Below are 24,422 nucleotides of genomic sequence, written 5' to 3'. Positions count from 1 at the left end.
CGGAGCCAAGGGGCCGGGCGCCGAGGCTAGTGCGAAGAGCGAGCGGAAGTCGGCGGCTCGCCGTTGTAAGGCTGTGCAGCCGGGAGGGCTCAGTCCCCGCCCAGCGCGCCGGTCCTCCCAGAGGGCGAGGGCTCCCCGCCCAGCACCCCCAGAGGCCCACACACCCAGACACACAGCAGGAGTGAAAACTTCACAGTTATTTAATCTGCACGTGTTCCACAGAACCCCTCTGCCCCTCCCAGCTTCCCTTCCCCCGCGCCCCGCAGTCCTTGGGTCCTCCAACCAGCCCAAGGAGCTATCAGGGACTAGAGGTGGCTGGGTCCTCGGGCAGGACACTAAGAAGGGCCCAGGGGTGTAGCCCGGCTCTGCCCGGGGCCAAGGCAGTGACAGCAGCTGCCTGACCCCGAGGAGCTGACTGTCAATGGGGGCCGAGAGCCAGCAGCCCCAGGACGTGGCCCAGAGCCATGGAGGTCACAGGGAGGGGCGTCGGCGGACTCCCGGAGCGCTCTGCTGCGCAGGGCTGGGCTCCAGGGTAGTGGGAAGAGGCAGGCCGGAGAGGTGGGCCTGGGCAGACAGCAACGCCCACCGTGTCGAGGGGAGCAAGGTCCAGAGGGGCCAGCAACGCTGCCGAAAGCCCGTGGAGGCACTACGGGCGGTACATGGCAAAGGCCAGGAGACTGAGGAGCAGGGTGAAGCCCGCCAGACCCAGAGTGGCGGTCAGGGGAAAGAAGGGCCGGTACTGGATCTGGCAGTACCAGAGCAGCAGCAGCAGCAGAAGCAGGAGGGGCAGCAGCAGGCTGCCTATTTCCAGCCCGGAGGGGCCTGGCTCTGACCCCGGTGGGCAAGGGGGGTGTGGGGGACCGACGCGCGTGGACACGTGACAGTGGAGAACGCAGTTGGGCGGGAGGTGAAGGCTGCCCAGGGTCTGGGTGTCGTCTCCTAGCAGCTGCCCTTGGTAGATGAGCCGCACTTGCTGTTCCCGGCCAGGAAACTGGGTCCTGAGGAGAGAGGGACCTGGGTAAGAGAGCAGGCCTCAGGCAATCCTGGTCCCTTGCCCAGAACCACACTCCCACCCCTCCACCCTTGTCTCCACCCAGCTGGTGGCCTCTAAGGAGGGGGAGTCCCCCCTGCCATAGGGGAATGATACAGTGTGTGATGTGAGGGCCTCAGTTCCCCCTCATCTATAGAAGGAGGGGGGAGTCTCAGATCTCTCTGGTGGCCCTTCCGGTCTGTGGTCACTCCCACCCCGCTCTTAAGAATGTCTTTCCTGTCCTCATCCCAGCTTACCTTTTCAGGGAGCCAATGGTATCGTGGGGCCAGGCCCTGGCCACCTGCTCTGAATCGTTGAGGAATTTCAGCCGGAGCACTAGGGGCTCCTGGGGGGAGTCTGGCGACGGTGGTGTTGCTGAGAGCCCCATGCCAGGCTCTGGCTGTGCAGCCTGACCTCTGTGTCTCAAGCTGGGGGTCTCGGCTCCTGGGGCCTCCCCTCGGATGCTGCCGGTGACCGTCATGGCTTCACTGGGCTGTGCTGGTGTTGGAGTCCCTGATGGCTGGGGCAATGGGTCGGTGCCCTCCGCGGTGTGTGTGGAGACCCAGGCGAGAGCCAGCACCAGAAGGCAGGCAAGCACCGCAAAAAGGATGGTCACCTCATCACCCACCCCTTCAATCAAGGCCATGGCACCTGCCTTGCCTGCCACCTTACTGAGCTGGAGAGGTACAAAGAACCCATGAGGGGCTGGCTCGTCCACCAGCAGCCCCTTCAATTCCAACAGGCGCCTGAGCCCACCCCATCAAACTCTCCCAAAGGTCCTTATTCCTCCTCCCCCTTACCCAAGCTCCACCCTAGGGCACTCACTGCTCTGAAACCTGGTGGTCCCAAACTTGCCTCAGGGTCCCCTTCCCATCACTAAATCCCGAGTCCTAACGTTTTGTAACCTGAGTTCTAGGTCTATAACCATCTCCCCAATTCATTCAAACACTATGCCGAAGTAAGGGCCCTGAACTCCTAAGCAACCTCTCCCCTAAATTCAACCCTCAGCAAACTTCACCCCAAAGCTTACCTACCTATTCTCCCGTCTACTATCCCAAAGTTTACCTTCTCCTTCGTCTACTTCACCCCAAAGCCTATCTACTCCTCCATCATTAAAGTTTCTGCAAGGGGAAAGAAAATGGGCTTCTACGCCCCGCACCCCCGGCCCCGTTATCATTTAACCAAACCCCACCCGCGGCAGGGGACTGCTTCCGAAGGCTTCCCCACACCGAACGTCAGTCTCCGCCCCCTGGCAATACGGAGCTTCCGAGGGCTGTCATCCCCCACACCCAGCTCGGCCCCGCGGGTCCACTCAAGTCCCACCCCGCGGCGGCCCGACTCGGCGCCTCCTCTGGAAGCCTCTCCAAACCCAGTCCGCAGGCTGACCCGAGATCCCGCCCGGGCATCCGAGACTTCGCCCTCCCAACCCCCAATTCCTCCATCACCCCTCCCATCTTCCCGCCCCCCGGAGCCAAGGGAGGACACCCGGGGCGGGGCGAGCGGGGGCCAGCTGGGGCCCGGGGCGGCGGGGCGGGCGCGGTCACCGCGCGGGGACTCACCGCCCGGCTCCGCCAGCTCCATAGCGGACCCTCGGGCACTTCCGGGCGGGAGGCGCCGAGGTCGCAGACACCTGAAGGCACCCCCTCCTTCCCTGCCGCCGTCGCCCGGAGCATTGTGGGACTTGTAGTCCTGCGCGGTGCGCATTTCCCGCCCTCCGCCCTGCGGACCCACGTGCCGGGATCGGCGGGCTAGTCCGGGTGTCTGCAAGTCGCTGAGGGGCCCGCGGGGGCGGGCTTAAGGGTTGTGCCAGCCCTCTGAGGTTGGGTGCATCAGCAGGACCCGCCACCTCCCCCGCTGGCATCCAGGGCATCTGTCACTCCAAAAACCAACGTCAGCGAGAACACGTCAGAGCACCCGTGTTTCCAGATGCAGGCTCCGGGGAGCTCAAGTGACCCCTACCCGGTTCTGTTCTTATGTCAGAGTGGACGCCAGAAGGCACCGTGGGCCCTCTAAATGGATTCTCTGGCCCAGAGCCCAGTACCCATGGGCGGTCCCATTAGGTTGGCTGAGGACACGCATCCCCAGGGCTGGCCACAGTGGCTTGGGCTGTTGTCCTGTATCCCTGGTCCCTTCCTCCACCTTGACCCTGTGAGAAGCATAGATACTGGAACCGGGCCTGAATGCTGATCTCTTGTCTTGTGTTTATCAGCTGTATAAACTTGGGAGCGCTATTGAACCTCTTTGAATCTTAATTTCTTTGTTCCTAAAACATAGTTCATAAGAAAATTGTAAGGAAGAAATTGGGTGCTTTTTGAACAAGGGTGAAAGCTATGTAAGGGACCTGTTACACAGTAGGTATTTGTTCACCTAGTATTAGTACACTCTCCACCTAGATCTGGGCTTGGGTGTTACTCTAGAGGACTTTGAGTCCCACGCTGGCTTGGGCTAGCTAATTTTGGTGGCTCTTCCTTCCTTCCTCTGGGCCACAGAGATCTCAGGTCTTGGGTTTTATAGGCCAGTCTTGGTGAAAAGTGATATACCCTAGTGTTTCCATAGTTCATGCTTACCTGTGGGAGCAGGTACTCTAAGCGTTGCCTTGGGAAAGTCAATTTAGATGTATGACATACAGACCTAACTTTTCTCTAGTTCCTTCCCTTCCATTCATTTGTTTATTCCAGAAACATCTATTAAAGGTATACTATATGCCAGGCACTGTGCAAGATTATGGGAATACAATGGTGAATCGTACAGGTAAACTTATCCCTGCCCTCACATGGCTCATAGAATGATAGGAGAGAGACATGTAGACAAGCCCACTGGTCCTAACACAGATCTGTGCTGGCTGCTGCGGCAAGGCATCTGAGAAGCTCTTTACCTTCAGCATCTCTCCTGGGAGCTACCGGGTGCAGATTCTTGCTGTCAAGTTCTAGTTCCGCATGTAAAAGAGATGTTAGCTATTGCTTTTAGAATTACACAGTATCAGAGCTAGGTGTTCTGCTCAACCACTGTATTTTATTTTATTTATTTTTAAAAATATTTCAGACTTTATTTATTCATGAGTGACAGAGAGACACAGACAGAAGCAGAGACACAGGCAGAGGGAGAAGCAGGCTCCATGCAGGGGGCCCGAGGTGGGACTCGATCCCGGGTTTCCAGGATCACAACCTGGGCCAAAGGCAGGCGTTCAACCACTGTATTTTAAAGATGAAACACAGAGAGGGTACAAGACATCAGTAAAGTCAAACGTGTACATAGAACCTGAATCTGTCAGGAGCTATGGAGACCCTTCTTTGGAAGGTACAAGACACTTGGGTGACTGCGTTGGTACTGGGCAGGGTTTTGTGAGTAGCCAAATGGGGGTAACTCTTTGCGGGGAAAAGAATCAGCTCGGCCTGGAAGTGGAAGTGTGTGTAAGAAGACTGACATGTCCACTGTGCCATAGGACAACTGGGCACAGCCCTGGAAGGCTGACTGTTTGGGGCCAGTGCTCTGCACATGCCCTCTATTAGGCATTTTTGGAAAGGCTGAGGATGAGGGCTGGCTAGCAAGACTGCAGGCAGCTTTGGCAATGGGGATGCAGAGAAAGGCAAACATCAAAGGTAGCTCCCTGGCCCCTGAAAGGGTGGACAAGGAACACAAGATGGGCAAGGGATTGAGGACAATGAAGAGAGCCATGAGGTCTCTGGTGAATCTCTTGAATGCGGTGAGTGGGGGAAGAAGCCATAATATTGGATTCCTCTCTCTTCTTTGCCCATGTACCAGTGGGTCCAGGGCAGTGGTAGTGAACCAACCCAATCCCACAGGGGAGTCTTTTAGGAGAAGCCTGAAGATGAGTGGGGGCTGTTGCTTACAGTGCCATTTCCAAAGGCCTTGCTGATGAAGCTCCCTAGGAGAACAGGAAATAGAAGCCGGGAACCCAGATTTCCAGGCTCTGTGCTGCAGCCCGCAGCCGAGAGTCCAGGGAGGACCAGAGAGAGCACCTGGGGCACAGGGTGGTCTCCACGGATGATCTCGGGCGGGAACCGGGGATCCCGTGCAGCATGAAAGGCAGGACCGCGTAAGTGAGGCGCAGCTGTGCCTGGGCTGGCGGCCCTTCTCGGCCAATCGGCCGCGTTCATCAGCACCCTCAGGCGCCGGGCACGGCTCGGGCACTGCCCAAAGATCGGACACCCCACCCAGACCAGAGCAGGGCGGCGAAAGAGCCAGCCGGGGCCGGGAGGAGGCCAGAGCAGCTGTCCACTTGGAGCCGGTGGCCCTCGCGGCGGGTGTGGGTGGGGGCTGGAGAGCAGGCGGAAGGGCCAAGGCTAGGTGGGAGGGGCCCGGGCGCGGGGGCTGGAGCGCGCGGCTCGGGGGTGGAGGCTGCAGAGCCAGCGAGCGAGCGAGGGGCGGGGGCGCTGGGGCCGGCGCGCAGGAGGGGCGGGGGCGGCGGGGAGGGGGGCTCGGGCTGCGTGTGCCGGAGCTGGCGGGGGCGGCGGTGCGTGCGCATGACGCGGGGGGAGGGCCCGGGCCGCGCGCTCCCGGTCCCGTTGTTGTTGCCGCTGGAGGCTGCTCCGAGGCAGCGGGATCGCGGCGCGGAGAAGCGCCCTGCAGCGGCGGCCCCAGCGTGCTCGGCGGTGCCTCCTGGCCTCGGCCCCCGGCCCCCGAACTCATGCGCTAGCCCCGCGCCGCCGGCTCCGTAGTCCCGGCCCCGCCAGCCCCGCGCGCCCGCCCGCCACCGCCGCCGCCGCAGCGCCGCCCCGGGCCCCGGCCGGGCCCGCCTCGGGCCCCGCGGCTCCAGAGCCATGAACTTCCAGGCGGGCGGGGGGCAGAGCCCGCAGCAGCAGCCGAGCCTGGCGGCGCCGGGGGGCGGCGGCGGTGGCGGCGGCGGCGCGGGGGGCGGCGGGCAGTTCGGCGGCGCGGGGCCGGGGGCCGGGGGCGGCGGCGGCCCCTCGCAGCAGCTGGCCGGCGGGCCCCCCCAGCAGTTCGCGCTCTCCAATTCGGCAGCCATCCGGGCCGAGATCCAACGCTTCGAATCCGTGCATCCCAATATCTACGCCATCTACGACCTGATCGAGCGCATCGAGGACTTGGCGCTGCAGAACCAGATCCGGGAGCACGTCATCTCCATCGAGGGTGAGCGGAGCCGGGGTCTGCGGGAGATGGGGCGCGGCGGCTCGGCTCGGCTCGGCCACGCTGTCCGCGTCTGGGGTCCTCGCGCGCCTGAGGTGCCGGCCACGCGGTGTGCTCATCGCCGGCGTTGCAGAGCGGTCGTCCGCGCTTCGCTGTATCTCGTCCAGGGACACTGGGGCTCGGGGCCGGTCCCGTGCCAGGGGGCGCGTTTTCTGCTCTTAGTGCTCCACGACGCGAGGGCGGTGTCGCTCCCGGGACAGGTGCGCTCAGAGCCTCAGAGGTGCGGGGGTCCGGGGCCGGAGCTGGCCAGGCGTGGCGAGGGAAGGTGGGCGCAGCGGAGGGCCTCGGCGGGCGCGGAGGTGGGGCCGCTGTCCCGGCCCTGCCCCGCGGCGGGGCGGGGGATCGGGCCTCCCGTTAGGGGAGCGTCCGCGGGCCCCGGAGGGTGGCGCTCGCCGCGGCGCCCTTTCCCGACGCACACCCCCTACGTTGTTGCGGCTGCCAGGCGGGCACAGGCCGGGCCTGGCGCGGGGCTCCGGCGGCGCGACCGCGTGGGACGCGCCGGCCGATACATCCGCGCCTTCTCCGGGTCCCACGCGCACCCGGGAGCCACTCGGGAGGCGGGCACGGGACTGCGGGGCGCAGACCGGCCTCCGTGGACACGGCGCCGGGCGTCAAGCGCCAGAACTCCGGGCCCCTGTCCTGCCCAGCGCTCCTTTCCATGGGCTCTTGGGTCGGGACTTTGGCTGCCAAAGGGGCAGAGGAAGTGGGTGCACGCTGCTGGCACATATCCGACGACCCCTGATGTGGTGGGGGCCCTCCGCACCCCAGACACCCTGGTGGCGCGGTGACCTTTGAGCGCCCAAGGGACAGGTGGGCCTCGCCCTGGGTCATCTGCTTCCTCTCTGTCCATTCGAGGGGGGATGCCCACCAGCAGGTGGTGGGTTCAGCTTTAGTGGAAACGCTGGGGCGGGGGGGGGGGGGGTGGTGGATTACAAGGGTTTTTTTTTTTTTTTTTTTTTTTTGGTGATGACATGGAGTTGTGGGCAGGCCTGGCCACTTCTTGGGCCTCACAATTAGGGTCACATTCCCATCTTCTTGTGTGAGGCTCTGGGGGCTTCTTCACCTGAACACTCCCTTTCTGCTTTTGGAGGTCCCTGAGCTGGGGAAGGAGCATTCAGTATTTTGGGATGGGAGTAGAGAACACTATTTGGAGCTGAAGTCCTGCCCTGTTCTTGTAACATTCCAACCTGACTCCCTCTGTCCTTTCCCCAATCCTCTTAGCTCTTTTCTCCCAAGGCTGAGTTCACTGTGAACTAATTAGGCAACAGGAAAACTCATTAACGTGGATCTGAGTAAATGGCCTGAATCACCGTCGTGGCTGGGGACCAGGAGTTGGCATTTGTGTGAGCCCAGGGCCCCCAAAGAGAGGAGATGACCAGATTTTCCTCCTAGATCTGAAGCAGGTGGGGCACGACGAGTGACCATTCCTTGCCCTTGCGAGGAAGTAGAAGTTCCCCATCAGCTCTAAAATACCCCCAGCTCCTTTTGGTGACAGCCTTGGTGGGATAGGCACAGAGGGAGTGAGGGAAGGAAGACATCAGCGGCAGAGCACTTCCCAGAGCAGGGAGGGGCAGGAATCAGCTGGATTCCCATCCAGCTCCAACTTCCTTAACAGTGACCTGTGACCGCCCTGCCGCCCCCCATCCCCCCAACACCCCCTGGAGGCCCCTGGCAGGGCATCTTCTGTGACAGGAAGCCCATGATTCCCAGAATCCACTGAGTCTCATCCCTGCCTTGAATTCAACATGACAGGCAGAATTTCCCCTCCTTGAGCGCCCCCCCCCCCCCCCCTGACCAACTTCCCCATTGCGGTTTGGAAGTACCCCATGTTCTGTCTGCTTAGCCTGGAAGCTCCGTATCACCACCGTCGTGAATCCTGGGACCTGATGTCTCACTGTCACCAGGCCCAGCTGCTCCTCACGCATCCGTTCTCAGCTCTCCTGATCCCTGCTTCCCTGCTCTTTCTTGGCAGGGCCTCCCACCTCTTTCTTCCTGCTCCCCCCATTTTTTCCCAGCCTCTCTCCCGGAATCCGTCTTTAGTACCCACCTCACCCCTGCTCCCCCACTTTTGTCACCCAGCTTTTCTGCTCTAGGCAGGCAGAAGAAAAAAAAAAAAAGCCCAACCCTGAAAACTCCTCCGATTTCTGCCCTATACCCTTCCTGCAGTAGAGCCCCTCCATCTGCCAGACCATATTGCTGCCTTGTAAAGCAGCATCCCCACCTTCTTTTTGGGGGGAGGCAGGGGAGCAGCTTCCCGGGGCGTTTCCCTGCTCCCTGGGAGCCTGAGCGAGCCCACCTGCTGGGGCCCAGCAGACCTGGGTCCCTGTGTTACATAACGCATCCATCCGTAGCCTGGGAGGCCGCTCTCTGTGTTTTCTCCGGCCGAGCCTCTTAGCGGGAAGGGATGATATTTTCCTGGTGTATAATAAGCTTCCGCCTCACTCCGGTAATACTTCGATGAAGGATTTATTCGTCCCAGCTCTGAAGGTGACCTCAGAGATGCAGTCAGAATCTGTTTGGGACTGAGGGAGCCCAGTGGCACCTTGCCCTCCTGTCTTCTCTCTGCTTCATCCGGTCACCTCTAACCCTGTGGCCAGGGCAGGAGGAAGCAGAGGAACAGGGAGCTTTCCTGTTGCAGGATTAGGGGCCAATGGGAGACAGACTGTTTCGGAAAAGTTCCACCAAAGGCTGAGGAAGGAGAAAAGGTATCCATCCTGCAGTTTTTAAGGAACGAAGGAAGTGTAACTGGGAGCTGGCAGCGAGGGTGGGGAGAGAAGACTTAACCACGTGCAGAGCCTCTGAGCCAGCCTCACCTTCCTGGCGGGGACACTGAGGCACAGAGAGAGGAGGGATCTCGAGGGGCCTCACAGCAGGAGTCTGCAGGAAAAGGAGCTCTTGAGACTGGCTTGGGTTGCCTGGCTGTGTCCTAGAAAGAGGGCTGCAGAGTAACTGGACTCAGGCCAGACAGGGGACAGCCTGGGCGTGTGATACCTGGGCCAAGTGAACCAGGAGCCAGGATGAGCTGCTGGGAGAGGTGAGGCTCAGGGTCCCAGCAATTGGCCTGGCCAGGTGGGCTGGTCTCTGGGTAATTGTGAATTCAGGGAGGCATGCCCCAGAGGAGGCCAAGCAGGGTGGATCCTGCAGGTCCCCAGGGAAGACCAGGAAGCACACGGTGGCCACTGGTGGCCCATGTTGGCTGCTACTTGGGCAGGAACTGAGCTTTGTCGGCTGGTGACTTGTTGGTGCCCCCTTTGTTTTTCCTCCAACATTTTTTTTAAACAAACAAAATAATTGCTTTTGAGCAACCTAGTGGTGGGCTGATTTGTTCTGTCCTTCACCTCATTCTTGGAGGGGTTGCTCTGGCTCTGCTGGCCAGCCACTATGGCCTGAGGCTCTAGTGCTCTGGGACTGCAGGCAGGAGGTGCTGCAAGTTTTCCTGGTGGGCTCAAGCCTAGGTTAGAGAGGGAAGGTGCCCCGAGCTGCTGCAGACAGAGCATCCTGGGCAGGGCTCGGAGGGAGCGGGCAGGGGGGTGCCCACCTCTGCAGCATGCGTCCTGCTTCCTCTGTGTCTGGGGCTGGGATCCTGGCAGCAGCCCCGTGAGGCTGTGAGACAGGTGGAGAGCAGTTGTAGCCATTTGGGAGCTGGGGAAGTTCTCTACTGGGCTCCTTTGCCCTGTCTGTTCCTTGGGCTGGCCAGTCCCCAAGCTACTGAAACCACTCACCTGGGGGCCTTGCCGCAGTACATGTTTCCACCGCTTCCTGCCAGGGATCTGATTCAGTAGGTTTGAGATGGGGGCCCAGGGACCTGGGTTTGTCACTTCTCCCAGGGTTCTGGTAATTAGCTCGTTTGGGAATGAGTGCCCGGTGGGGGCCTAGAGGCTTAAGTAGGACTTTGCGCAGAAGAGCTCCAGGAATTCTGAAAAAGAGATGTCCGTGTGGGTGCTAGTGGCCGGGGACAGTCACATTTGTTCCAGATACATTTATTTAGCTCCTACTGTGTGGCCCAGTTGCACAGAGCACAGTGGAAGGCAGGGAGGAGGCGGAGGAGGGGCCCCGCCCTTACCCTGGACCCCAAAGTAGAACAGATTGGCCTGTAGGAAGGGCCAGAACAGAGATTGGGAGTGGTGGGAGAAAACCAGGGCAAAGGTTAGATTCCAGGGAAGACCGGTCCAGACCTCTTCCTTCAAGGTTACGGAGAGGGAGGAAAGCTCACCTCAGGCTGCAGGACCACAGGCAGTGGAGAGATGGGATGTCCCTCCCGCCTTTAGTCCTCTGCCACTGAGCTGCTGCTCTCTGCCAAGTAAGAGACCCCCTGCAAATAAGACAGTCCTTGCTCCTAAGTACTCCGTGGCTACTGGGACTACTTATCTTCCTCTACCGTTGACTTCTTTCATTGAATGTGCCAGGCCTGGGGCTTTGGGAGACTTTCTATGCAGACAGAACAGGTTTGCAGAGGCAGCAAGGGCGAGAGAAAGTGTGATGTGGTGTTCCAGGAGCAGCAGGCTTGTCCACATAGCTGGGGCACTGAGTCCAGATGGGACGGGCCAGAGGGAGTTTTTCATGCTTTTTTCTGTATTAATTTATTTATACCTCACCATGGTCAAGGAGACCACTTGAAATGGCTTGGATCCTGCAGGAGATGGCCCGTCATGTGAGGGGCGACATAGGAGCATTAGGGCAGGTGTGGCTGAGCATGTGCTCTTGAGGCGGCAGGGTGAGTGGCCTTGGGGAGACCAGGTGGGAAGGGAAGCTCATCCCTGAGTTCTCAGCGTCCACACTGTGCATGTGCACCGTGAACCTCCCCTATGAGCTGTCAGGGAGTCTGTGGCCTCAGAACCACAGGAGTGGAGGGAGTGAAGATGCCCTTCCTGAAAAGCAGGCTTAGGGGAGCTGAGGCCTGGGGGCAGAGTGGGTGGACAGGTCGGGGCTCTGACAACTCCAGTGTCCTTATCGGCAATACCCGCACCCCCAGCCAGGAACCTTTGGCTTACCTCATTCTCTTTTTACTATGTAGGTAATTTGAAATGAGTTTAACCAGATTGCTTTCCTTCTGACCTCTAGCTGACTTCCAGGCTGAGGGGTAAAGGGAAGGTAATTTTGGAATAGAGAGCTGCGCCCTAGGGTGATAGAAGCGGGAGAGGGCCGTGACCAGGAGCACCTGCTTGGACCATGTAGGCGTTGGCTGGTACTGCGTTCCGTGGGGTAGCATTCCCTGCCTGCCTGCCTGCTGGAGGTTGCTATAAGGCCTTTGCAACACGTGGCAGGTGTCTTCCCAGGTATGCAAGTATCCTCTCCATTTTGCAAAGCCTGGCATTTAGATTGAGCAACATCCCGGAGGCCACACTACGAGGAGCAGAAACTGTTTTCCAGCTGCAGGGCTGGTGCTTCCCCCATGGATGGATGGATGAGTGCGCTTTGGTGGGTCAGACTGGATGCCCCATCAGCCCTCCTACGGCGCCTCTCAGGGAAGTTTTCTGACCTTCAGTTTAATTTGAGGACACTTAGAATATAACTTGAGAACTTAGGGTTCCTTCATCCTGCCGTGATCTTCCTCTGAATGTCTTGAATCCCCTACTAAATGGTCGCTCTGGGACGTGTCTGTCCCCTCCCTGAGCAGCGTAGATATTACTGCATATAGCGCATAGGTGCTTGCTCAAGAAACACTTAGAAATGCTTAAATATTTAAAACATTTAAATATACGCAGAAGTGGCGAAAGTAATGCTCACTTGTTTTAACAAATTCAGATGGGGAAGGAAGTAGAAAGAACATGTGCCCCCCACCCCCGGGGGTACCTGCTGCTTGGCAGCCTGATGTGTGTCTTCCCCCATCTGTTTTTCTTTTCTTTTCTTTTCTTTTCTTTTCTTTTCTTTTCTTTTCTTTTCTTTTCTTTTCTTTTCTTTTCTTTTCTGTTTATGTATAAGAGACATAGAGAGGCAGAGACACAGGCAGAGGGAGGAGCAGGCTCACTGCGGGGAGCCCAATGCAGGACTCCATCCCAGGACCCCAGGATTGCAACCTGAGCCCAAGGCAGACACTCAACCACTGAGCCAGGCGTCTCCTCCCCATCTGTTTTAACCCTACATATATCTGCTCTCAACGACTCTGTGATTGATTTGATATTATTGGCATTTCTCAGCAAAGGTGGGATTTTGGTGGAAAACACTCCTCTGGGAGAATGAAAGCACCTGTGTTCATCTGCTCATCTGGTAGCTCCCTGCAAAGGAATCGGGATACCTGGGTTCTCATTTCTACCAGGTTGTGACTGGCAGGTCACCCCTTGCTTGACCTTTATTTAAAAAAATTTTTTTAAATTTTATTTATTTGTCAGAGATAGAGAGACAGCACTGGTGAGCAGGAGCAGGGGGAGTGGCAGGCAGGGGAAGAAGCAGGATCCCCGGCTGAGCAGGGAGTTTGAAGCCGGCTCCATCTCAGAACCCCGGGATCATGACCTGAGCCAAAGGCCGACACTTTACTGACTGAGCCACCCAGGTACCCCTTGACCTGTCTTGTTTGAGACTTGCATTCTTTGTGCAGCTCGCGGTGACTCCGCACACGGGTGCCTGGGCCATCTCTGTCTTGGCTCTGCGGCCTCAGGTCCTGCCTCAGGTACTACCTGTCTGGGGAGCGAGCGCAGGCTCCACGCAGTGCGCCCGGCTGAGCCTGACTTTTTGCATGGCTGAGCCTGACTTTTTGCACGTAGCACTTTGACAGGGGCTGCCTGGGCGCCCTCAAGAATCTGGTGATTGAAGAGTTCCTGTGGGCCAGATCTGGGCCTTAGGGAGACGCAGGGGGAAATAACAAAACCTCCCTGCAGGTTTGTGCCACATAAGGCTTCACAGGGTCGTGCGTGTAAGGGGCTCCTGGCAGGGCCTGGCGCAGAGCAAGCACACAGTGATGCTCACCAGTATCTTAAAAGGCTGTAGGATGCCCGGGGCCCTGGGTGGCTTAGTGGGTGAAGCATCTGCCTCCAGCTCAGGTCACGATCCCAGGGTCCTGGGATCGAGTCCCACATTGTCTGGCTTCTTGCTCCATGGGGAGTCTGATTCTCCCCCACCCCCTGCCTCTCCCCTCTGCTCGTGTACTTTCTCTCTCTCCCAAATAAATAGATTTTTAAAAATCTTAAAAAATAAAAGGCTGCGACAGGGCACCTGGGTGGTTCAGTGGTTGAGCGTCTGCTTTTGGCTCAGGATGTGATCCCAGGGTTCTGGGATCGAGTTCTGCGTTGGGCTCCCTGCAGGGAGAAGCTCCCAGAGGGAGAAGCAGGGAGCTTCTCCTGTGTCTGCCTGTGTCTCTGCCTCTCTCTCTGTGCCTCTCATGAATAAATAAATAAAATCTTAAAAAAAAAAAAAAGGCTGCAGAGCCATACAGTTTCTTATGCATCTTTTTGTGTATAGACCTTTCTATGCTTGTGTGATTACTTCCTTCGGACAAATTTCAGGAGAAAATGACGAGACTGTCAGGTATGCACATTTTTAGGACTTTTGCAGCACAGCCTGCCTGATTCTAGGGGTAGAGACAGACCACTTGCTCCTTGCCCTACCTCTCTGGGCACCCCCTGCCCACGTTATAGGTTAAAAACACCACCACCACCCTTAGATGCTTTTCCTTATTTTTTAAAATTTTCTGTTGGTTTGATTACTAGTGAGAGTCAACATTAAAAAACAATTTGTGCCATTTGCATTTTGCTTAAGTCTCTTCAGGTCCCTTATTCAGTTTCCAACTTGGTTTTTGCTCTTTTTGTACTGCATGTAAGATAGTTTTAATTTCTTTTTTTTTTTTGTTTTTTTTTTTTTTTTTTTTTTTTTATTTATGATAGGCACACAGTGAGAGAGAGAGAGGCAGAGACACAGGCAGAGGGAGAAGCAGGCTCCATACACTGGGAGCCCGACGTGGGATTCGATCCGGGGTCTCCAGGATCGCGCCCTGGGCCAAAGGCAGGCGCCAAACCGCTGCGCCACCCAGGGATCCCGATAGTTTTAATTTCTTAATGTAGATTTTTCTGAAGTGAACATTTGTCTGCTGGCAGGGAGCCACAGCCTCAGGCTCTCAGGCAGCACTCAGGCCCAGGGCCAGCTGACCAGGCTGACCTCCAGGTGCCCAGAGAAGCGATCCTACATCACATGGTTTCAGGGGAATGTGCCTGTTTCTAGTGGGTGTTTTTCTTTCTCTTGCTTGTCTGTCAGCATCCCTCCTTGCCACTGTTGGTGTGCCCGCCTACAGCACTTTCTCTTTTGCCTTTTAATTTGATGTTTGGATGGCTTGCAGTCCCAGAGCCCATGCTCCTGAAGTGGGATTCCAGCCCAGTCCTGGCCTCTGGGGGTGCATGAGTCTGTGTGCCTGGGGGGTGGGCGAAGCTGGGAATCTGGGAGATCTGGACACCACTTGGGGCTTGCCTGCTGTCTTCTAGGGAGGGGCCGATGGACTTCCTGCCCGGAGGATTTTTTGTTAAATGGGCCCTCAGTGAAGGCCTTTGGTGTGAAGAGCTGTGAAGGTTTGGTGGCTTTTAGTTGTTTGAAAGCACTCCTCTGCCTGGTGACAGCTTCTGGACTGTTCTAGACGCATTGCCTTGGGTGCTGTGGTGGAGTGAATGCTGGGCATCCTTTCTTGTCTGTAGGGCCTGTGTGGGGCAGCAGTTACAAACCTGCTTCTGGAGCCAACCTGCCTGGATTTCAATCCCAGACTTAGTAGTTGGTAGCTGTGTGACCTTTGGTGAGTCCCTTTACCTTTCTGCCTTGGCTTCCTTGTTGCTAAAATGAGGTTCAAAAAAAATAAAATATAAAATAAAATAAAATAAAATAAAATAAAATAAAATGAGGTTCACAGGCACACATTTCATCACATGGGTATGAGAATGAAGTCGGGGAATGCACGCAGAGCTCTTAGACCAGCACCATTCCCTTGGAAGTACTTGTGTGGTGGGTCCTGGTGCATGACTCATAAGCTAGGTGCTGGTCACACTGCCTTTGCCAGGTGGGAGTGAAGACAGTGAGGGCATGAGAGGGAGTGTGCCTTGCATGGTGTCCGCAGCCTGTGGCTCCTCCCGTGGTGCTTAGGGTCCGTGGTGGTGGAGTTTGGGGTAAGTTGGTCTAGCCTGGCAAGCCCTGGGGCAGAGAGCTACCTCAGGGTTTGTCTGAGGTTCCAGGGCCCAGACCTGGACCACAGCCTGTCACAAGGAATGTGTCACACAGGCCCCCAGCATTGCCTTTATTTGATTGTTTGCCTTTCAACCCAGTCCAGTTCTGTACGTGAGCCTCGCGTGTCAATTTAAATTTCCCTTTTAAGGAAGGTAAAAAGAAAAGTGAAGTGTGTTTTAATATTGTATTTTACTTAACTCACTATATCTGAAATGTTGTCTTTCCCGCATGCAGTCAATCTGAGAAATGATTAATGGGATCTTTTATACTCATTTCTCACACCCCGTCTTCGAGCTCCAACCCCCAGGGACAGGCCATATCTCCAGTGCTCAGTAGCCACACAGGGTCCCTGGCCGTGGTGGTGGGAGGACAGCTCTCGTTTTACCCCTCAATAAACAAAAGAATACCTGTTTGTTATAAAAAAGTGAGTACAGAAGTGCATCCTTTTTGATTTATCTGTCTAAAGTATTTTTTAAAGGTTTTATTTATTTATTCATGAGAGACAGAGAGAGACGCAGGCAGAGGGAGAAGCAGGCTCCCTGCAGGGAGCCCATGTGGGACTTGATCCTAGGACCCCAGGATCACTCCCTGAGCCAAAGGCAGGCGCTTAACTGCTGAGCCAGCAGCCGTCCCAACCTTTCTGAAGTATTAATAATAACCTGTATGGGGCGCCTGGGGGGCTCAGTTGGTTAAGCGATTGTCTGCCTTTTGCTCAGGTTGTGATCTCAGGGTCCCAGGATCGCGTCCCGCATTGACCCGGCTCCCTGCTCAGCGTGGAGTCAGCTTTGCTCTCTCCCTCTGTGCTCTCTCTCTGTCTCTCACTCCCTCTCTAGTAAATAAATAACATCTTTAAACAACAACAGTAATAATGAGCCTTACCCATAGGTCCTGCTGTTTTCCATCAGCCAGGCAACAAGCGCCCACTTACAGAGCCCCTGCTAAGGCCGGGGGGATCGATTGCAAACAGATCCATTGAGAAGTTACTGACTCTGCAGTAGCTTTTGGTCACCGTGTTTCCTGAAAACCTGAAGACCACTGCCGTTGTGAGGCCGCCACCCAAAACCTGTTCACGCCATGGGGTTCTCCTGCTCCATGCTTGGACTCGCACGTTCCTGGGGTTCCGCCCAAGGATGGAAGGTGGGGTGTGAGTCCAGGCCCCATTCTGTCAAGATGAATGTGTGGGTTGAGGGCCCCTCGCGGGCAGCGCTTGTTCCCAGGGGCTTGGCCACGGGCCTCGGGGCAGCTCTCGGCACTCTGCTGTGGCTCCCGCATCCCACGCGGCTGCCTCTCCACCCTCCTGACCTCTCAGCCCCTCGCCTCCCTGTTGCCAGCCTGGAGGGTGATCCTGAATTGGGGTGACGGGGGAGAGACCAAGGCAGTTCCCACGGCTCCCTCCACCTGCTGCAGGATGGATCCGTGAGTTCTGGAGCGCTGGTGGCCTGACCCAGCAGAGGACGGGCAGGCTGGCGAGCTGTTGGTGGCTGGGCTTGTGTGAACAGCGCAGTCTGTGGACCAGCTGGCCTTCTGTGTGTCAGCTTTACACATGGTCAGACGGAGTGGTGGCTCGTGAGGTGCACCTGGTAGGGGAATGGGGTGCTGACTTTGTGGCCCAGACCACAGCACACAGTTGGAGAAGGGCGAGCCCCGCCCTCGTGCTCTGCAGGAAGGCAGCGTGGAAGTGACAGCCCAAGGATTCAAGGTCACTGGTTAGCAGTGGGGCACAGTTGGGCCCCCAGGCTTTTTTGCATCACCGTGACCTCCTTCCAGCACACAAGAGGAGGTGGGCCAGGCGATGGATCCTGCTAGTCACCTGCCCTTCAACCACGACCCAAGGCGGTGGTGCCAAGATGCTGTGTGTAACCAGCAAGTCTCAAAATACTCTCTTCACCCTGTCCTGGCATTTTAGGCGGGGCTGTTTTTGTAGGGTTTTTTTGGTTTATGTTTTGCCTTTGATTTATGCTAAGTTATATATGTATATATACGTAAAATAGCAGAATATATATTTATATCCTAGCGGAGAGTTTGTAAATGTATGCCTACTCTTGGAAGACACGTGGCACAGAATAAAGCCCCCCTCAGACGCAACTCTAGGTTGCGTCCTTGCTCTCAGCCCACTTGCCTCCTGTGGGGCAGGGAGGCTTTCCTTACCTGGCCTGCTCAGAGGTGAGGTTACCATGGCTCACACCCAGGAAAGCTCATCCCATGGCATTGTGGTAATAAAATGCGAGGCTCCTTTACCTCCCTCCTCTTGTTAATGGCAGGAAGGACCCCGATTCTTTATCCAGGAAGCCACCAGGGAATCTGCAGGTGGGGTGGGCTAGGCAGTCCCCTTGTGATATCTTCAGTGGGACATCTCAGAGCCCCCTTGGCCAACCCAAAAAGACAGAAAACATCATTTTTTTCTTCAGAGATTTTATTTATTCGTGAGAGACACACAAAGAGAGGCAGAGACACAGGCAGAGGGAGAAGCAGACTTCCTGCGGGGAGTCCAATGTGGGACTCGATCCCTGGACCCCAGGATCACGACCTGAGCCAAAGGCTCAACCACTGAACCACCCAGGTCTCACCCCCCCACCTTTTTATTTTAAGATTTATTTATTTATTTGACAGAGATAGAGTGACAAGCAGGGGGAGTGCAGAGGGAGACAGAGAAGCAGACTCCTGCGGAGCTGGGAGCCCGACGCAAGGCTCCATCCCAGGACCCTGGGATCGGGACCTAAGCCGAAGGCAGAGGCTTAACCAACTGAGCGCCCCCCCCCCCCCGGCACCCCCAGAAACCATCATCTTGTAGGTCTCTAGTTCTCCCCAGACTTGGCACTGTTAGGACGGAGACTCTGTCCTGAACCTATGTTGATGAGTTTTCTTGTCATTTGCTGGGCCCCAGTCCCCTGCCTGGGGCTTTACGCATCTCAGTGGGCCCGAGTGGCACAGTGGCCCCTCCAGGGGGTGTTCCTGCCCTTGAGAGCCTGATGGAGGCACGGGGCAGGCTGGCATCTAAACCTGGTTTGTCCAGCTCCAAGGCCCACCTTTGCAGTTTGGTCCCTCACGGGGCCTGGAGCAGTTGGTGTTCTTACCCAGCTGGCATTTGTCCTAAGCTGGATTCTGCTTCATTTGCTGCTTGCCCTGTGGACACAGAGCCCTGGGCCAGTCTTGGGTGGGCCTCCTGGCTGCAGCCTCTTACCGGGCTGGCAGAGAATGCTTGATCAACAATTCGGAGACCTCCCTGCTCTGTACCCAGCCCAGGAGCCCTATTGGGCACTTAAGGTCCTTCAGGGAGCCTCCTGCCCGTATGATTGTGTTCCAGGGCTTGGTGCTGCCCAGGGGGCCGTCTCCCAGCCAGGGGGGCCCCTGCTGGCCTGGGGAGCCAGGGCAGGTGGAGCTGTGGGCTCTCAGTCCTCTGGTAGCCACCCTGGAGCAGGGCTGGAAGTTGAGAGGCCATTTAGGGTGGGGGCAGGTGTTCTCCTGAGGCCCTGTGACTTCTCTCAGGCCGGAGTGTGGGGAGGGGTCTCCCCGGGGGTCTCTGCAAGGCTGGCTCTCGGCTGCCTTGGGCCCAGGCTGCGGATGTGCATGGAGTGATGGCCGGAGGGTGGAGGTGTGTCCAGTCCTCTGTCCTTCCTCTTGGAGTCCACATTCCCCCCAAGGGATCGGAACTGGGTCAGAGCTGGGGGATCGTGGAAAACACGGGGGTCCTGCGTTTTAGCGTATGTTTCTGACATGTCAGCTGACTTTGGCCCTAAAAGCTGTTCCCTGTCTGGTAAGGAGGCTCCCTCCATCAGGCCCTGGTTGGTGGAGGTGGCCGAGGAGCCAGCTACTGGCTGAGGGCCAGCCCTGAACTGGCCCACCCTGTGTGACCCGCGCTGCAGGGTGGCTGGACAGGGTAACTGCAGCTGAGGCCCTGAGGGTGGCCTCCCTCCTCCCCGGAGCCTCGGATGTTCATGGAACTGGCACTAAAATAAATCGTGTCTGAGAAAAGCGTGTGTACCTCGGGCTGTAAGCAGGTCCCCCCACTGCCACCCGGTGGGGAGGGACGGCTAGTGGGCGCCGCGGCAGCCCGGCTGCTTTGATAGGCACTGTGAGACACTGTTTTACCGGAATACTGATTTTATTATGAAAATTGCTGGCACAGTGTGTTTTTAAACTATTCAGATGTGCCACCCCACACGGTGGCACTTCGTATTTGTGCTGCAAATGTGCAAGATTGACAGCTCTTGCAGCGGGTGTGGGGAGTGGCGAGGCTCGTAATTCAAGGCGACAGGATCTGATCTGGGACCTCAGAAAGAACGGTCCTAAGCAGGTTCACTTCCTTTTGGTGCCCGGTGCATGCCAGCCACTGCCCTTCCTACCCCCTCGGTGTTCTCTGGATGTCCCCGCAGGGCGCGCGTTACTCCCATTCTGCAGATGGGGGTGCAGAGATGAAAAGGGACATGCTTTTAGTGGCAGAGGCAGGATGGGACCCAGGAAGGCTGGTCTCAGAGCCTGTGCTCAGGGCCCCCAGGTGCTGCTGCACCAAGAAACACATCCAGCTCTTAAAATACAGGAGAAGGGGCACCTGGGAGGCTCCATCGGCGAAGCGTCTGCCTTCGGCTCATGTCGTGATCCCAGGGTCCCAGGGTCGAGCCCTGGGTTGGGCTACCTGCTCAGCGGGGAGCCTGCTGCTTCTCCCTCTGCCCCTCCTCCCTACTTGTGCTCTCACTAGCTTTCTCAAATAAATAAAAATCTTCAAAATAAAATACAGAAGAAAATTCAAAGAACATTGTCTCTTCTGGGAATAAGAAGGGTCTTCTGAAGCCAGATAGGAAACCTAGGATATATAGAGGAAAAGATGGGACAGATCTTCTCCCAGCTTTTTATTTTGAAGAATCAGCACCTTGAAAGGCATTTGCTGCCGCCCCCCCCCCACATTCTTGGCAACAGGAGGAGCGGTCGGCAGCTGCACAGGGTGGCACTTTGCCGAAGGCTCTTCAGCTGGCATCTCCCAGCATGGGCACATTCTTGCGTGTAACAGAACACCAGTGTCACCCCCGAGGGAATTGACAGGAATCCTCTGACATCATTCAAGAGCTCACCATAACCAGATTTCTCTCCATTTCCTCCAAATACCTTATATACCCTTTTTGTTTTTCTACAAATCAGGATGGGATGAGGATGCAACAGGATCTGGTGAGATGCTTTTTCCTGGCACACAGACTCTTGAAGGGGCTGGGCCAGATTTCTTTTCTTTCTTTCTTTTTTTAAAATTTTATTCATTTATTCATGAGAGACACATAGAGAGAAGCAGAGATACAGGCAGAGGGAGAAGGAGGCTCCCCATAGGGAGCCTGATGTGGGACTGGATCCCAGAAACCCGGGATCATGACCTGAGCTGAAGGCAGATGCTCAACCGCTGAGCCACCCAGGCATCCCATGGGCCCGATGTCTTGTAGAAGATTCGTGCCCTGGGTTTGGATGCATCAAAGTTCTCCCTCTGTCCTCGGTGCTGCCCGGGACCTGGCGTGATGTCCAGGCGCTGATGAGATCCGGGTTAAACTCCTCTTCTGGGATTACCCCCTGCTGCGTCACATCTGGTCCTGCTGTCAGTGATGGCAGGGAGCTAACAGTCTGGAAGGTCCATTTCCACCCACTTAGTGATTGCTGAGTGATCTGAGCGCTGGGGCAGGGGCACCTCAGAAGTCAGCTGCTCCCAGGGAACCTGCACTCCCTCGAGGGTGGGAGGGGGAATTGTGTGTGTCTGTGACCCTTGCCTGTATCAGGTGTATTGGGGGGGGGTGGCCATGTGCCGATTTTCTCAGGTGCACGTTCCTTCCGTGAGTCCTCGTTGGTGGTGGTCCAGCGTTGAGAGGTGCATTGTCCCAACCCACCCGTTTTTTTTTTAAATAAATTTATTTTTTATTGGTGTTCAATTTGCCAACATACAGAATAACACCCAGTGCTCATCCCGTCAAGTGCCCCCCTCAGTGCCCGTCACCCATTCACCCCCACCCCCCGCCCTCCTCCCCTTCCACCACCCCTAGTTCGTTTCCCAGAGTTAGGAGTCTTTATGTTCTGTCTCCCTTTCTGATATTTCCCACACATTTCTTCTCCCTTCCCTTCTATTCCCTTTCACTATTATTTATATTCCCCAAATGAATGAGACCATATAATGTTTGTCCTTCTCCGATTGACTTACTTCACTCAGCATAATACCCTCCAGTTCCATCCACGTTGAAGCAAGTGGTGGGTATTTGTCGTTTCTAATGGCTGAGGAATATTCCATTGTATACAGAGACCACATCTTCTTTATCCATCATCTTTCGATGGACACCGAGGCTCCTTCCACAGTTTGGCTATTGTGGACATTGCTGCTAGAAACATCGGGGTGCAGGTGTCCCGGCGTTTCATTGCATCTGAATCTTTGGGGTAAATCCCGAACAGTGCAATTGCTGGGTCGTAGCCAGCCCACCCGTTTTTATCATCGTTCTTGTCTCACGGATTGTCGTCATCGTCATCGTTGTTCAGATGCTCTAATATAATCAATTACAAAATTAACAGATGTAATTACATTTCTGTGGAGTAGAGTAGGAAAATTCGCTTTCACGTACATATGCCAGTTAAATGCTTCAGCGGCCCTGCAAACTGTGAAGAAAAGGATCTTTTACATCCTGAAGGCCAATGGTCAGAGCAGAGGACCAGAAAGACAGTTCAGAGGAGAGGAAACGCACATTGTTGGTGATCGTGAAAAAGATGCTTAGCCTCACGCGTAATCGGGGACCCAGAGCAGAAGAGAAACAAGGTCCTGGGCTCCCCTGTCCCATAGCAGAAGGCAAACGCCCCATGCTGGTGCGAGGCCGGTGCTGGCCACCTGCTGGGCTGGAGGGAGAGGGCCGGGGTCGATGAGGGAGAAGCCATTGGACGCCATCCATTAACGCAAAAAAAAAATGTGTCTTTGAACCCAACTGTCCTACTTTTTCCCCCACGCAATGAGTTGGGGAACGGTAGGATGAGGGTGGAGCGTCGGCGCTGTGAATACGGTGAAGCCAGCAAATCAGGGTGAGTGAAAACCGTGCCCACGGACGGGGCAGGGACACAAGAGCATCTGGGAAGTGGCTGTGCACTCAGGCTGTGCCAGAGGCTGGATCCTGTTGTGGTGGGGGGACTGGTTCTTCTGGAAACTTCCACCCATAGCGAAGGCCCCTAGGGGGCTAAAAGCAGTTTTCTTTTCTTTTCTTTCTTTTCTTTTCTTTTCTTTTCTTTTCTTTTCTTTTCTTTTCTTTTCTTTCTTTCTTTTCTTTTTTTTTTCTTTTCTTTCTTTTCTTTCTAGATTTTATTTATTTATTCATGAGACAGAGGGAGAGGCAGAGACATAAGCAGAGAGAAAGCAGGCTTCATGTAGGGAGCCCGACACAGAACTCTATCCCAGGACTCCAGGATAATGCCCTGGGCTGAAGGCAGGTGCCAAACCACTGAGCCACCCACGTGTCCCCAAGAGCAGTTTTTGGAGTGTGTTGTGAAAGTGGTTTTATACCCCCAAATTGTAAAAAGATGGACAGTGGGGCAGCCGCGGTGGCTCAGCAGTTTAGCGCCACCTTTAGCCCAGGGCGTGATCCTGGAGACCCGGAATCGAGTCCCACGACAGGCTCCCTGCAGGGAGCCTGCTTCCCCCTCTGCCTGTGTCTCTGCCTCTCTCTCTCTCTGTCTCTCAAGAATAAATAAATAAACTCTTAAAAAAGATGGAAAGTGTGCATTTATTATATGTAGTAGTCATAACCCACTTTCCTATTCTGTGTCTCAGCCAGAGCTGGAGTTGGAAGGCTCTTGTGAGTCCTTGTTAGGAGGCGTGGTGATCCCAGAGCAGCTGCGGACGTTGGGGGCTAGGGGCTGGGCAGAGTGGGGACTTGGGGGGCCGAGCCTTCAGCCAGGACAGTTGCAGACCTGCCTGTGTTTCTGGTGAGCCATGTGTCCCTTCTGTGTGCAGCCATCATCCCCAAGAGCAATGGCTCTCTGCTCCTAGCATCTTTTTCTTTTTACAGAAGTTGTGTCCTCCCTGTGAACGCTGTAGACAACAGAGTAAATAAAACAGACACTTGGCAGAAAAATAGAAGCACAAAAAAATCCCTGTAGTCCTGACTGCCACAGGTCAGCCAGTGTCCTCCTTGGGATATGTTCCTTGCATGTGGACCCATGGTACATCAGCCTTGCTGAAAAAAACAAAAGCAAAAAAAGATCCTAAATGTCACCACCTGTGTTAGGTAAAACAAGGCTTTGCAGGGATGCCTGGGTGGCTCAGTCTGCCCTAGGCTCAGGAGGTGATCCTGGGGTCCTGGGATTGAGTCCTGCATTGGGCTCCCTGCAGGGAGCCTGTCTCTCCCTCTGCCTGTGTCTCTGCCTCCCACTCTGTGTCTCTCATGAAAAAGTAAATAAAATCTTTTTTTTTTTTTTAAAAAAAAAAGGCTTTGCAGACGTATCTTAAATGGTTACACCTTCTGGAGATGTGGTCGCTTCCTTCCTTATTTCTATGTTGCTAGGTGTTTTGTGTTGCTTTCATTTTTTTGGTTGTGTTGGACGTCTTCGGGCCTCTGTCCTTTCCCTCTGTGTCAGATGGGCCCCGTGGCGGCGCGGATTCTGGGGGCAGAGCCTGTCTTCTCGTCGAACCCCTGGCCGAGCTGCTCTCAGGGCCAGAGGGCCCACTCCTCACACATCAGCTAGCTGCAAAGCAAGGGCTCTGGAAAGCGAGAAGCAGAATTTCATTCTTATTTCTGTTTGAGTAACAAATGCAAATGAATAGTTTCCACTTGTGTTGGACATTTGTCCTTTCTTTGCTCATGTGGAGGTTTTACGTTTGGGTTTTTTAAGCAACATTTGTGCTACTAACCTGTTGACATAGCCACTCCCCCTCCAGGTGTCAGTTTCCCTTTAATTGTATTTTTCTTAGGGTTCTTAAAATTTTTAATTGTTCTGGATTTTTTATTTTTATGTAGTTGGACCTATAGATTTTCTCTCTCCAATCCTTTATTTTTTTCTGTTTTTAAGATTTTATTTATTTGTTTGAAAGAGGAGAGTGAGTACCCAGAGGGAGAGGAAGAAGCAGACTCCTTGCTGAGCAGGGATCCCA

General features: G+C 55.7%; 2 protein-coding genes across 5 annotated transcripts in view; one reads left to right on the top strand and one right to left on the bottom strand.

Moving 5' to 3' along the window:
• Positions 1–207: 207 nt before the first annotated feature.
• TMUB1 (transmembrane and ubiquitin like domain containing 1) lies at positions 208–2,696 on the bottom strand. Its single transcript, XM_055335193.1, has 3 exons — positions 2,590–2,696; positions 1,288–1,706; positions 208–998 (listed from the first exon to the last, which is right to left on the bottom strand). Exons 2-3 carry the CDS (start codon positions 1,674–1,676, stop codon positions 647–649), a joined length of 741 nt encoding a protein of 246 aa, XP_055191168.1. The 5' UTR covers positions 1,677–1,706; positions 2,590–2,696; the 3' UTR covers positions 208–646.
• Positions 2,697–5,511: 2,815 nt separating this feature from the next.
• The window catches only part of AGAP3 (ArfGAP with GTPase domain, ankyrin repeat and PH domain 3), a 56,674-nt gene continuing 37,763 nt past the window's right edge, over positions 5,512–24,422 (top strand). For 2 of the 4 annotated variants that reach the window (XM_055334889.1, XM_055334887.1), the window contains exon 1: positions 5,517–6,142. In XM_055334889.1, the coding sequence (XP_055190864.1) occupies positions 5,812–6,142 (331 nt within the window). In that variant the 5' untranslated portion in view covers positions 5,517–5,811. Of the gene's footprint in view, positions 6,143–24,422 lie in introns of all 4 variants that reach the window. The other 2 variants (XM_055334895.1, XM_055334894.1) reach the window with 2 other exon arrangements.

The sequence above is a fragment of the Nyctereutes procyonoides genome, unplaced genomic scaffold, assembly GCF_905146905.1.
Source record: "Nyctereutes procyonoides isolate TBG_1078 unplaced genomic scaffold, NYPRO_anot_genome, whole genome shotgun sequence".
NCBI classification, from domain to species: Eukaryota; Metazoa; Chordata; class Mammalia; order Carnivora; family Canidae; genus Nyctereutes; species Nyctereutes procyonoides.
The sequence above is the reverse complement of the archived record's forward strand: the minus strand, read 5'-3'. Positions and strand labels throughout refer to the sequence as shown.